Here is a 15,149-nt window from a genome sequence, read left to right on the forward strand (position 1 = left end):
CCAGTACTGCGCTATTATTCTGCCAGTATATAAAATTATTTAAAATGCCAGTACTGTGCCATTACTGCGTCAGTACTGCGCCATTATTATACCAGCATAAAATCTGTACCAAATATCAGTACTGGGCCAGTGCTGGCTGTCAGTTCAGAATAGCGTTATCATTTGGGAGTTACGCCAGTACGGGCGCAGTACAGAATGCAAGTACTGCGCCCTTGGTAAATTTCTGCTTGGGTTGTTTGGTGGGAAAGAGGGGGTCTGGCTTTGATCAATTTAAATATATTTTATAATTTAACCGTCCTGAATAATTAAATAACGTTGACCATATGTCCATAACTATTTTTCTGTTCAAAGCAAGTGTAAAGCAATAATAAGTTCATAATACATATATTTTCTTAGTCAGCAATATTATGTTATTCATATAACTTGTTTTTACCATTTATGTACTTGTTTTTTAAATAAATATCAATTCTTTAACAATTGTAGCTGTTTTCTGTTGTAAGATAATTTATGATTGTTTTTCAAAACTGTTGTATATACTTCAAACTAGGTCAAAAAATAAAAAAAGAGTCAAAAATCATAAGTTTCAATTGTGTGTGTATCACTTAAACAAATATGTTGTAAGATAATTTATGCTTGTTTTTCACGAATGTACATAACTTAAACTACGCCGAAAACAAAAAGCTTAGTGCGAAAACACTGTTTTAGAATATGTATTCAAAGTTAATTTATGATTGTTGTTCACAATTATGGTATTTACTCGAAATACGTACAAAATATAGAGCGATAAAACGAAACGCAAAATGTCCTATTGTTAATATACATTTCTTAGTAGGTCTCATACCCACCAAGTACATATTTTGCATTACAATGTTTTCAAAAAATATTATACTTCTTTTGTGCGTCGTGTGTTTTATAGTGAAAAGTAGTGCCACAGATAAAGAAAAAAAAAAATGGTTTTCCTTACCTTTTTTTCGTGAAAAAAAGATAAACCATATAGCGGAGGAAGCTTCTACGGTGGTATGTATCTAAAGTTCTGAAATATTTAAAAGCTTATATAATATATGGCCAAAGTAACTTAAAAAGCTATTGCAATAAAATATAGACAGTAACATTTTGCGATGGGGATTTTTAAGACTATATTGTATGGATAATAATATATATAATAATAAACTTTACTATTACTAGGCTTAAGATGACGCTACTCCACCCATTTTTTAAGAGTAAAGTATAGGCAATTTTTAAAAAAATCGAAATTTAAAGGCTAAACTGTGATGTGTTTTAAGGACTAATTTTTGGTGGTTGATTTATTTTTCAAATTTTCACAGCACCTTTATCATCGATTAAAAAAAAAAAAAAATCTAACCGAGCCGTAAAAATTGTCTATTATTGACTAAATATTAATCATGACACTTATTTTTATATATTTTAAGTAAGAGAACTTTATATAGGTTCTCTCATCAGTTTTTTTAAACCAACATTCAAAATTATTATTTTTATTCTGACATTTTTGAAATTCTTGTGCTTAGGTAAACTTTAAGTTTTCTAAAAACCGTCATGAGATCCTAGTTAAAGGTTTTCTATACTTAATAATATCAAAATTTGATTTCTATGACCATTTCGCTTTGACCTACAGGCTAAACACTTTTCTCTAAACACGTTTTAACGATTTTTTTATGACGTCCCCATAAAAGGCATTATCATAAATAATAATTGGCTAAACCAATAATTATGTACTTTCGGTTAAATTTATACAAATTTAATAACATTATTTATCCCATGCCCTTATAATCTTATAGAACAAGTTTTTAATTTCAGTTCTCTGTTGTTTTCCATACTTCATCTGTATAGGAAGTTCAGCAGAGATTTTGCATTTCTTAGATTTTTTTTAACATCGTAATACGTTTTTAACGTATATTTACTATTTTCTTAAGTAACTGATTTTTAAATAATTAATTTCATGTAACATGCAAGGGTGTAATCGATGAACGGCCAGTGAAATCTAACAAGTTCGAAGGTGTTAAGGTTTGTTCAGATGCCCAAAAGAAACTGGTTGAATTGACAACTGATCAATGGCAAAATATATTTGAGACGTACGATACTAATAACATTGGTTCTCTCTCACTAGAGGAATTTCAGAAACTAGTATTCGAAAACTTCCGCGGATTCCTTACCATTAGGGAAGCAAGATGTTATGCACATGCCATTAATACGAATAAACCGAGTAAATTAAAAAAAAAATAACATTGTTCTATAAGAAAATCATTCTACAAATGCCATAATTATTTTCAGAAAAATGTGAAATTGGATTGAAACAATTGGAAAACCTGAAACCGATGATATTTGTATTGTCACAGGTTTGTTCAGTTTTATTATTTACTATGCAGGGTGATCAATTATTAAAATTTTGTAGTTGTTTCTTTTGAAAAAAAATGTTATTTATATTACTGTGTAATTTTATGAAATACCCAAGCTTTACAATTTAGAGGTGATTTGTCGTTTTTTTATATATTAAACGTGTATAATTGAAATGTACAGTTTATGTCGATGACATTTTTTTTTTATGTTATAATTTAATAGAAATATGAAGATAAATAAGTTTAAAGTATTAGATCATTGGTAACTTCAAAAGTAACTATCTAAAACAAGTTATCGACTAGACTAAGTTCTCAATAAATTGTTCCCAAGTATAAATATTGAATAATATATAGTCACTATTTAAATTTGAAAAATTTAAAGATTACTTGGAAAAATACAAATTTGAGTGATATCTGTTTTGTTAAAAACTACAAAATGCATGTGTATCCTTAATGAATCATCCTGTAATATCATGTATTGCATCTATAGACTATGTCTCAACTAAAAAAGTAAATTAACATATTATGCGCTTCTTGAATGGTTTTAGAGAGAAAATATTGAGAAGGACGAACAAGTTGACAGTATTTCGAGTGAAACATTCATTAATGAAATAATGGAAAAGTTTAAAAATCTGTTCAATGACAAAGAGGAAGTTTTGGAAGTACTGAAACTTTTTGACCAAAACGGTAGTAAAAATCTTAACCACTTATTGAATTTTTGTTTTAAAATTATCCAAAAACTGTTCACAGAAAACAGTCCAATTGAAAGGGCTATGTACGAGGAAATATTACAGATGTTGACGGCTTCAAAACGTGTTAGTAGTTATAATTTTAATATAATTTTTATTCTATCATTATGATTGGCTTACCAATGTAACAGGTGGAAAGATAATGTTCAAGTTGTGTCCTTAAAAAATTATCAACAATAATCTTTTATCATATTATTCAAACATGTTCTTCTAAGATAAAAAAAAATGTTATTTTTCAAATTACATTCTCTGTAATTATCGGTTAATTAATTAATAACTTTTTGGAAATATTTGACAACAAGTTTTAGTTCTCGTAGTAAATTGTGTTTTTAATATTTTATTTATTGTTTTAATATTTAAGTATGTGTAGTATAATAATAGTATATATAGTAGATTCGCATTCAAATTAAATTTTTTCAATTAATGGATACGCATTTTGTTTATAACATATATTTTAATGTGTTTCTTAAAACTTCTAGATGCTACGTATACACGGTAGCTTTTGTTTAATGGACGAGGACCATAATGGCGTTTTTGACGCTGATGAACTTAAAGCATGGATGAATGAATATACAGAATCGGCTACTAAGGGATCAGCCACTGAGCAATCAGCTACTGAGAAAGCAGCCGCTGAGAAATTATTCACTAAAACGTTCAAGAAGCTTGATTTAAACGGCAAATACTTAAAACATAATTTTTGGTGGAAATTATTATTAATTAACATTACAATTTTTCCAGATGACGGTTTTATTGATTTTAATGAATATATGATAATGGCTATTAAAGATATTAAACCACTTTATTCTCAACTCAAGAGAATATCTATTTAATCAAAAATATAATAGTTTGTAATACCCATAATTTGTAAGGTTCTTAGTAAGTTTTTATTTATTGGAAGCCCAAAAACTTATTTTAAAAATATAAATTTGTTTCAGGTACTACAATTTGTTTTTAATACATTTCAATAGGGATAAATGGTTTTCAATAATCAATAGGTTATTTAATTAATTTGTGTAACTGCTGAAGATTTAATAAATATAATATATGTAATAAAATATATTTTTTTTCATTATACTTTGGCGAGTATACAAATTAGTACCTTCACCTTATCATCTTATATTAGGTTAATAACTTGAAAAGTTATAATCAAACTTAATATTTAATTAATAAATGACTTTATAAGTTACCTGAGAAAACTATTTTTTAACTTGAGTATGCAAAGCAATTATATAAGAGAAAGTCTGTATGGAAAGTTATGATTGTCGGTTAATGTTGGTTCCAACCAATTATGTTTTTGATACCCGGCATTAGAGATTTTTTTCTGTAAGTTTTTGTCTTTGTCTTTTTAAGTTGCTTTGTACATCCAATGTGTACTCTCAATAAAAAGTTTCAGTTATCGTTTTTCTCTAAAGGACACATTTTTGTGCGGCATTTTCTTTTACTCAGAACATCTACTTTGATGTTTTCTTATGTAACCGATTCGAATAACAATTACATTTTGACATTTTCATATCTTAGCTCTGACACATAACCCTGGCAAATACCCGAAAAAAGCGTTACCATAAAAGCGTTACCAAAAAAGAAATAGGGTTGATGATGAGGTTGGGGGTGGGAATGGAAATGGGGTTGGGGGTGAGAATTAGCCGGTGCATAACCGAAAAAAAGTGCTACAATTTTAGCCAGAAACATGATTGTACATAATTTTTTAATCTCCTTGGCTTATGCTGTAACTGGAAGCTCCATGTAATTTTTTTTTTTAATTATAATTCCACAACTCATCTATATTTATTCGGTACTTCAACGAGACATGAAAATGCTCTTTTGTGGTTGCAGACTCGGCTGAAAAACTTTTTCTACTCGATATTTACTAAATGCTCTCTAATCACGGTACGTTTCTGTTCTCCTGCCAAAACATATCGTTATTATTTAATTTACTCTTGATTCTATGTTCTCCAATGTTCACACATACTGCTCTAATAGCAGACAGACACCGTATATACATGCGTATACTTAGGATAAGAAAAATATGAATGTTACAATAACAACAAAATTATACATTTACTACAATATTATTTTTAAAGATCACAATACAACAACAGTTAATTTATAAATATTAAAAACGAATATATAACAATATTTCGGCAATTAATTACCATAAAAATGTATAAACATGAAACAAAAAAAAAAATGAATCAAAGTAAGTATGAAATGAAAAACAAAAAAATTGTTTCTAGAATTTCACTATGTAGTAAACAAAATTAAAATACATGACACATAACAAAAGTAATTAACGAAAAAAACAATAAATATATGAACGAATTAAATTAAACAAATATATATGCTATTTCTAATGTGCAAATTAAATAATCAGTATTGGCCTACAAAAATATTATGCCGGACGAGTGGGTGGTACACTGAGTTCATTTGTTTCATAGTTCCACCCTGTCTGGCCCGACACGGTGTAGGTGCTGAGGATGTCCCATCAGAAATGGGATGGTAATAGTACTCTATTTCTATTCTTAATAAACATAATACCAAAAGTAAATATTATACATTCTATTTGATTTATCGTAATTTTACATATGTTATCAACAAAAATATTATAGTTTATACATATAGTATCGGTAAAATTATGTTATATGCCTGTAAAATATGATTGGCATTCTATCACCTAGATTTTATGCTAACAGAGAACATCTCTCTGAATGACATTTCTGTATATACACATACTGAATAAAAACAAATTAACATATTTACAAACTTATCATATTGTTTAATGAGATTTACACTCGCACTCGAGCAATCAAGAATGACACATTTCATTATGTTTTAGAGCGATTTTTATCGATGCGATATAATCCAGTTAAAAAAAAATTGTATGTGATATATATATTTTTTTTGTGGGGCTCACCGCCACGACTGCTACTGCCATTTTCGGATATAAATTTATCCTCCCCGCCTGGTTTGTCTATTTTTTTTTATCTATTAGTTCGTATTTTTTCTCGTTTTTGACCATTTCAAAGCCAACTTTATCGTATTTTGGTTTCTTTAATAAATTCGATAATATCGCAGGGGGTGGCGCAATGAACTATAATAAATTAAAAAAAAAAATTAGATTTTTAATTGTAATTCACTTTGTACAAGCAATACTCGATAAGCCTTACCAAAAAAAAATCATTATAAAATTGCCATAATATGCGCTTTTTGTAAATTTTTTTTAGAGGAAAATAAAAACCAACATGAAGCCATGCTAAAGGACAATTTTGTAGAGTCAATAACGAAGAAGTATAAAGATATATTTTCAAGCCAGAAAGAAAGTACTCGATTTTACTGGTCCAATCGGTAGTAAAAAACTTAACTACCTGCTGAATTTTGTTTTTAAATTATCCACAAACTGATTACAGAAAAAAGGCCAATTGAATGGCCGAAATTCGAGGACATTTTAAAAATGTTGTCGGCTTCAATACTAGTTATTAGTTATTGTAATTTTGATATAATTAAAATTGTAATAGTATGATTGGTCATATTACGAGATAGAATATTCTAATTTTGTCTTTACAACTTGGCAACAATAATCTTTAACAGATTATTTAGATACTTTCTTATTTAAAAAAAAAAATATATATTTTTCAAATTTTATTCTCTGTAATCATCGATTAATTAATACATTTTGAAAAATATTTTACTTAGGTATATATGACGTCAAGTTTTTCATTGTCGTAGCATATTATACTTTAATATTTTAGCACTTAAATAATTTAAACCACTCAAGTTAAAGAGTGCCGCCATTGGGCGGCTGCTTTTATTCATGTGAATCCAAGTCATTGTATTATTTCCGCTTACGGACTTATTGTAATATAATGATTACAGATTGTTTGTTTTACCAATAAAATGTTAAAAAATAAAAATAATTTAATATTTGAGGAAATTTTAAAAATGTTGTCGGTTTCACTACGTGTTTGTAGTTAATAAAATTAAAATTTTAGCAGTATGATTGGTCATATTACGAGATGGAATATTCTAATTTTGTTTTAACAACTTAGCAACAATAATCTTTCAACATATTAATTAGACACGTTCTTGCAAAAAAGCTGTTAACAAAATCAGAACTATTCATACCTCATAACGATTCTCTCGATTCAAGAGAACATTTATACATTTAAAAATATGTAGTGCAATTTAACCTGTAAAGTTGTAAGACTAAAAAAATAATTTTTTTCCATTTTTCTATAATAGTTATTGGTTATTAATTAATAATTTTTTTAAAACTAAAAAAAAATACATTTATAGTCTGTTAAGCAATGTAGTGTATTAATGTTGATGGTGATATTATAATTTATCTTCATTGGGGAAATTACGACCCGGGTGGGATGTATGGAGTTAAGATATGTCATATGTGTTATGATTATGATTACCAATCTGTAATTTATGTGATGACATATTTATTGTCCTTAACCAAGTTCTCCCACAATGATACAATTAAAAAATAACAATATACGCTATCTGAACAATATTAAAGTCAGGTAACTTTTGCATAATCTAAAATGTGTACAATATGTACCTTGGGCTTTTATAGGTTATCAAGTACTTTTAAGGGTAAAAATGTATTCAGTAGTAATAAAATATAAATATTTTATAAGTTTTTAGACTTGAGTCGAGTGTCGACTAATGTATGCGATTGTTCGTATGCTATACCGAATCACATATATTAAATTAAAGATAGATTTAGGACTATAAAATAATCAATTAAATTACACTTTGACTTGACATTTGAATAATATTATTCAATCAATTTTTATATTATACTTTTCCATTCACAGACCCGTGTCAAGTAAAATCCATGGTGGCCGGTCCGTTCTAACAACATGACAACGGCGCGAAAAAAATGCCGAACATGAAGCGACAGGGGCATTTAAAGTGTTATTATTAGTTTGTCAAAATGCTTATGTATTTTATTAGTATCTTTTAAATAACAAACACGTGTTGTATGGAAAAAACAGGGTTTCGAAATAACTGTGCACTTTAATTTTGAAAAAGTTATTGTTCTTACTTACACTTTTTATTTAGGAACTTTTTTCTTAGTTCTTTTTTTATAAAACGTTTACGTCAAAACTTTTATTGTAAAAGAACATTGAATATTGAAAATTCTTCCATACATTTTTTAGCCAGAACTTCAATAAATATAATAATATTATTCTTCTCTCCATAATGCCAGCACAGCCATGGACATACAACGATGAGGTATACATGATAGTATACAATGACTGGCACCCTTCGACAAACAACGACGAGGAGGAACCGATGAACTGGAAGACATCGCCAGTGGGTACTGATGAAGTATACATTGACAGGCACCCTACGATAAACAACGACGAGGAGGAACCGATGAACTGGAAGACATCGCCAGTGGGTAATGATGAAGTACTGGCATCCTTAGACTTAGAACGATAATGACAAACCGATTGGCTGGAAACCGTCGCTCTGATAGTAAGTGATAACTGGTAAGTAGTTGTATTTCTTGTGTCCGCCTGGCCGCTGTAGATCCACAGCCATTGATGGCCGACTTCCCGAGGGTTAACGAGTGTCGTCTCATTATGCGCCAACGGTGGGTGCTGGAGGGCAACCATCGGTGCAGGCGACCTCTGGGCCGACGGTGGTGGCCAGGCGGGCGTGGTCGGTGCGGACGACGTCTGGACCAACGTTGGGTGCTGGACGGCAGCCATCGATGCAGGTGACGTCTGGGCCGACGGTAGCGTCTGCTACTAACTACTATCTTGATGCACGTCTTCCTCTCATGTTTGGTCGTTCATACAAAGGGTGTGCCTGGTAACACATCTAGTTCACCTCCTTAAAAGGTCGACCTTTGGTGGGATTTTTCGGGAGAACTCCTTATTTACCGGGTAATACCCCGACTTTACCGGAGGGGTTCTCCTTCCCCCCCCTCGCGAAAAGAACGAATTCTTCACCGTGTGGTCGGGTGTTCACTCCGGATACCGGTGATTCTACATTGGAGCCTTCGGAGTTCTCCGGACTTCCGGTGATGGATCGGGCTTTCATTCGGCCTCGCCCGTCGGTACCCTCCTATCGGGCACTTGTCACCGGATCTTGGCTCTGTAATTTCCGAATACAATCGGATATTTCTTTATCTTCGGCCGGCCACTTCCGTTTACATTATTGTATTCATCATTATTGTCAATCACCTCGGAGTCGATCGTCAAGTCAAAAGGAACAGTTGATGAATATTAGTGTGGCTACACTGCGGGACGCCATTTTTCTACCCTATCTATGACTGTCCGGTACTTGTTGGCCGCAAGCTGTACGTCACCGCCGGACGACCGGCGCTTGTAGCGCGTACGCCGGTTGTGGGCTGCGCATGGGACCGTGATCTGATCTGATGAAGCTTTGCTGCCACGTTGGGATGTCATCAGTGGGCTGCGTTTTCTCGAAATTATTCGAATAATATACGGTCAAATGAGGTAATTATTTATAAATAAAGCTAATTAAAAAAATGTAATTTTGTTTAAAACAAGAAACAACAATGTTTGAATTTTATATATTATCCCTAAGAAGACTGAGGCCATTGTTTTTATAAGTCTCATCGAGACCCTCATTGCAAATACTCTGCAAACATTGGATTGGCGACCTATTTAAATCCACGGTTAATTGAGATGGGTTTTTTTCAAATTAAATGTTAATTATTGTGTTTTCATCGAGTATAAAACTCTTGAGCAATCTGTAAATCCGCTATTTTTATTACATTAGAAATTCTGGCGAGGTTAACAAAATCAACCTTTGATCGCATTTCATATTTTGTTTGCTACATTCACACGGCAATTTCGCTAATGCATATTTTCTATTTTATATAGTAGCTTGATTCAGTTAGCAGTGCACACACGGTCAAGAATGGAATAGAAGAAACGCACAACCCACCGGTATAACACAATTATTGTCCGATTTCTGTTTGCTGAAATATTATTATAACGTACAGCATGACACCTATGTTAAGCTCATGATTTCGGTGGCCCTTCGAATCGGATACGCTGACCAGTGTATGGACTTATTCGTTGTAAATAGTAATAAAAAGTAAAATAATTTGTAAAAATAAAAATTGTATTTTTGTGTTGTAAAATCGACTTGCCACTGAACGCAGATGAAATATTGACTGTGTACTACTCAAATTGGCAAACCCGAATCCTTTGGGAATCGTCGGTCATCTTTTTACATTTTTAAGTTTTATTTGATTATTCTGGTCATGTGGCACTGCTGAGAGCCTTCTTATTCCCACATTATTGAATATTGTCAATGTATCTCTGTCATCAGACTTGCTAATTATACATTTATATAGATTGTAAATAAAAAAAATTGTTTAGTAAAAAAAAAAAGAAAAAAAGTATTATTCGTTAGACATAGTGGTATATATTTTAAAAGGATTCCCCTTTTTGTAGTAGATTGCTGGACTTGTAGACATGGCCGCTTTCCTGTTCTCCAGCAGGTTGGCCTCATCCTCCGCCTGAATCAGACTCAGAGCCGTCGCTTTGTCCGTTATGCAATCGTGGACAATCTCCTTACTAAAGTTCTTCTTCTGATTTTGATAAATCCGTCTTAGAGTGGTCCTAAGGCCTCAAAACCCTACCTAATAGGTAACCCCACCGCAAAACCCGTATTAAGAGAATATATACATTTTTTTGTTTTTTGGAATTACCAATTTTTTTTAAAAAGTTGTTAAACGAAAAATTACTTATGTGTGAGGCATTAAGGTTCATATCCAGCTAAACGACATCTTGGAAAGGTTTTTTTTTTAAGTGGCCGCACTGTGTTACATGATATGAAAAACTATTATGGAGCGTCAAATAAAGATTATAACTAAAACTGTTATGGGGAAATCTTAGTCGTCCATCAGAAGAAATTATTTGTTGTTTAAGAACAAACTTAGAAATGTCTATAGCTGGTTTTGAAATTAGATGCCTCGTGTAAGCCCTCAACGAGCAATAGAATGGATTTTCCCTAAAATTTTACGAGTATGTCTGTTCAGTTTTCTAGATGAACTGATTAAATTGTAGTATTCAACCTGGATGGCTGAAATTTGCATACTTGATGTGGATGGCTGAACATTACTTAACTAAAATTTTTACAAAAATGTGACTTAAGGCACTATGGTTTTAACCCCTTCTCAATGTGACAGTAAGAAAGTATTCAAGTGAGGTGCAGTATCCACAGATTCGCATCGAAATGTTTATTTGAAAGCGATAAAATCACTTTAAGTTAAAGCAATACTTAAAGACTTATGTCCTCTTCGTTGCCACTATTCCCCGACCCCGCCGTATTGGCTTTTTTATATTCTAGGTGTGAATCATAAAACCAAATTTTGTTTTTTTTCATAATATCTTATCGCTTAGTTTAAAAGGTATTTACGTTTCAAAGTAAAATATTCAGTTGTTTTTTATTATTTTGTTTTATTATACATAAGCTATAGCTGTTCGAAAAATGGTTTTCTGAAGAATTTGTTATTGTAATATGGTCACAGCAGATATTCTTTAAATATTTAATTTTGGTCTATAGGTCTGTATGTTGTTTTCGTCATCTCGGCCATATCTGTGTAAATATTAGTTATAATTGTATTTACTTTTAGCAGCGATAGTAAATGATAAAGTAGGTACAAAAACATCAGTGTGGTCAAGTCATAAACTATACTTGGTGTATGTTCAAAGCATGTCAATACATTTTGTATGAATAATGTTATATTTTCCATTGACGTATGAACATAAAAAAACAGACCTATAGCACAAGTTTCAATTTTATGTGTCACCTAAACAAAAAAAAAACTGTTTTCTTAGAGCCTTTTTCTAATAGCTGGTTTCTGTTGTAAGATAATTTATGCTTATTTATCACAAATGTACATACCTCAAACTAGGTCAAAAACAAAAATCTTGTTGCAAAAACACTGATTTATCATATATGTATTCAAAGTTAATTTATGATTGTTGTTCTCAATTTTTGTATTTACTCGAAGTACATGAAAAATATAAAGCGATAAAACGAAACGCAAAATAACAATAAGATCATTTTGATTTCTTAGCAGGTCTTATACACGCCACATATATATTTTGAATTACAATGTTTTCAAAAAATATTGTACTACTTTTGTGTGTTGTGTGTTTTATAGTGAAAAATAGTACCGCAGATGATGAAAAGATAGCTGATGAAACTTCTACGGTGGTATGTATCTAAAATTCAGAAATATTTAAAAGCATATATTATAAATGGCCAAAATAACATAAAAACCTATTTTAACTAACTTTAGCCATTAACATATTTTCTATAGAGATTATTGTATAGATAATATTGTAAGCAGAGTATTGAAAATTCTTAAGATATAGTAATTTTAAATAAAATAAAAATAGTTACTTGAAAAAACACTATTAAAACTATTTAAATAGTATCTTAAAAAGTTATTTGTACAATGGAACATGTTTTTTTTTAATAACTCTACTTGAATAATTATTTTTATAAATATTTCGAATAACTGATAATTTTTTAGATAACATTTTTTTAAATTATCATAACTCTAATTTTAAACTAGGTATACACAGTTTTATTTTTTTCATCAATAAAAGGGAATAGTTAGCATCGTAGAAATATTTATACTTACTTTTCTTGACGGGACTTCACTACCTATTACTAGGCTCAAAAGGCATTATAATAATTATTATTTTTGGCTACACCAATAATGATCAATGATGTATTATTGATGAAATTCATATATTGAATAAAAGAGCTTTAAATTCGGTTATTTTAATGTTTTTTTTATATTTCACCTATTTGGGAATTCAGCAATGTGCGCCTCAAAAAGTACAAAAAAAATAATGAATGTTTTTCCATTTTACAAATTATTTTAAAACTTTTCAACTCGACTTATTCCTTTTCTTGAAAAAACAATTGGCATGAAATTAATTTCACATAATATTCTAGATTAAAGGTACAAATCTGATTGACTTCGGAACCGTGCAATGGCAAGAGTTATTTAACAAATACGACATCATTACCGATAGTGAAGGTTCTATCTCCACAGAGGATTTACAGAAATTAGTATTCAAAGAGTTCAACGGAGTCCTCACCGTTCGCCAAGCAAAGACATATATACATTTAATTAACTTAAAGCGTAATATTAAAAATAAAAAAATGTTATACGAAAAAATCATTGTATAATTGACATAAATTATTTTCAGAAAGCTATAGAATAGGATTGGAACAGTTGGACAAAATGAAACCGATAATATTTGCTTTGTCACAGGTTTATTCAGTTTTATTATATATACAATACAATGTTTTGAATTTTGTAGTTTTTTCTTTTGAAAAACCAATTGTATTTATATTATTGTGGACCACAATATGTAACACAAATAAAACAGCTTGGCATTCTGTCCGTTGATGTATTTGTATTCGTTTGGCCATTGTAATTTAAATTATTACCGTTGAATTGACTTTAAAGTATTATTTTTATGTAGTAACTTAGAAAAGGAAACATGAGGATAAAGAAGTTTATAGTGTTAAAACTTTATTAACTTCAAAATTCTCGTCAAATTATTCCCAATTAAAAAGTTAATTTAGTGTATGTCACCATTTAAGTTTAAACAATTGATAGATTTAAATGTGGTCTAATATTTTAAAACAACATACCCAAACTAAATTGTCTCAAAAAGAAAAAACTACTAATTGATGTGTTATCCTTAATGAATTAATGGTACACCATTCATCATGTACCTATACTATATTTTGCATTAATAAATTTCTAATTCATAATTATATAACCATTATTAAATTGACATAATATACTCTTCTTATATATTTATTTAAGAGAGAGATGTCAGTGGAATATAATGATGAAGATGAAATAACGAGAGGATATTTCGTATCGGAAATAACGGAAGGATTTAAAAAATTATTCTCAAACAAGAAAGAAGTTTTAGAAGTACTCGATCTTCTTAATGTTCAAAACGGTAGTAAAAGATTTAGTTACCTATTTTATTTTGTATTTAAATTATCCACAAACTGTTTACAGAAAGTTTTCCAATGCAATCGACGAAGTACGAGGAAATAGTTAGAATGTTGTTTGCTTCGGTAAAGGTTAGTAGTTATAATTTTAATATTATTTTTATACTTTATCAGTATGATTGATCATATTCTACCAGGTGGAAAAGATGATATTCCAATTTTTCTGTTGAAAAATTAGCAACACTAATCTCTGAACTTATTATTTAAACATGTTTTTCAAAGATAAAAGAAAAAGTTTATTTTTTAAATTGTATAATGTGTTTCTTAAAACTTCTAGGTGGAAAACATTTACAAAGGGTTTTGTAAAGGGGACTTTAACAAGAATGGCGTTATTAACTATGACGACTTGGTTAAAGCAGTCGGTGATCCAAATAAAGCCGATCTAATTATGAAGAAACGAGATTATAACCGTAAATACTTAAAAACAACATTGTAGTGGAAATTATTATTGATTAACATTTCATTTTTTCCAGGCGACGGTGTTATTGATTTAAACGAATATATGATAATGGCTTGTAATGATGATATGGTGTTCAGTAAACCACATATTGCAGTCTTTTAATTAAACTCTTCTCTCGGCTCAAGAGTATATATTTATTCTTTCAAAATTACAACAGTTTTAAACACCCATAATTTATAAAGTTTTTAGTAATTTTTTGTTTATTGCAATAAAAAAACATACTCTAAAAATGTATATTTGTTTCAGATATCACAAATTGTTTGTCAAAATAATAATATTAAGAAATACATTATGCACAAGAATATTAAGTACATTTAATGAATTTTTAATACATATATTTCAATAGATGTAAACGGTTGTCAATAATCAATAGGTTATTTAATTAATTTGTGTAACTGCTGAAGATTTAATAAATATAATATATGTAATAAAATATATTTTTTTTCATTATACTTTGGCGAGTATACAAATTAGTACCTTCACCTTATCATCTTATATTAGGTTAATAACTTGAAAAGTTATAATCAAACCAGT

At 30.0% G+C, this 15,149-nt stretch overlaps 2 protein-coding genes across 3 annotated transcripts; both read left to right on the plus strand.

Annotated features, from left to right (window-relative positions):
• Positions 1 to 815: 815 nt before the first annotated feature.
• On the plus strand, positions 816 to 4,129 carry LOC126838534 (uncharacterized). Of its 2 annotated transcripts, none has more exons than XM_050573034.1 (8): positions 816 to 1,017; positions 1,972 to 2,221; positions 2,290 to 2,354; positions 2,903 to 3,041; positions 3,105 to 3,169; positions 3,583 to 3,778; positions 3,842 to 3,979; positions 4,039 to 4,129. In XM_050573034.1, the coding sequence occupies exons 1-7, from the start codon at positions 868 to 870 to the stop codon at positions 3,931 to 3,933; spliced, it is 957 nt and encodes a 318-aa protein (XP_050428991.1). In that variant the 5' UTR covers positions 816 to 867; the 3' UTR covers positions 3,934 to 3,979; positions 4,039 to 4,129. The 2 variants fall into 2 exon arrangements, with proteins under 2 accessions (XP_050428991.1, XP_050428992.1); XM_050573035.1 differs by having other exon boundaries at positions 3,842 to 3,967; positions 4,039 to 4,126.
• An 8,031-nt stretch (positions 4,130 to 12,160) lies between these two features.
• Positions 12,161 to 15,048, plus strand: LOC126838537 (uncharacterized). The gene is made up of 8 exons (XM_050573039.1): positions 12,161 to 12,319; positions 13,073 to 13,262; positions 13,330 to 13,394; positions 13,959 to 14,100; positions 14,163 to 14,227; positions 14,433 to 14,565; positions 14,629 to 14,741; positions 14,862 to 15,048. The coding sequence occupies exons 1-7, from the start codon at positions 12,218 to 12,220 to the stop codon at positions 14,715 to 14,717; spliced, it is 786 nt and encodes a 261-aa protein (XP_050428996.1). The 5' UTR covers positions 12,161 to 12,217; the 3' UTR covers positions 14,718 to 14,741; positions 14,862 to 15,048.
• The last annotated feature ends 101 nt before the right edge of the window (positions 15,049 to 15,149 follow it).

Source organism: Adelges cooleyi, unplaced genomic scaffold, assembly GCF_023614345.1.
Source record: "Adelges cooleyi isolate 19-005CV unplaced genomic scaffold, UGA_ACOO_1.1 ACOO_flye_CR_arks_rails_tigmint_CR_PRNA_30, whole genome shotgun sequence".
Lineage (NCBI taxonomy): Eukaryota > Metazoa > Arthropoda > Insecta > Hemiptera > Adelgidae > Adelges > Adelges cooleyi.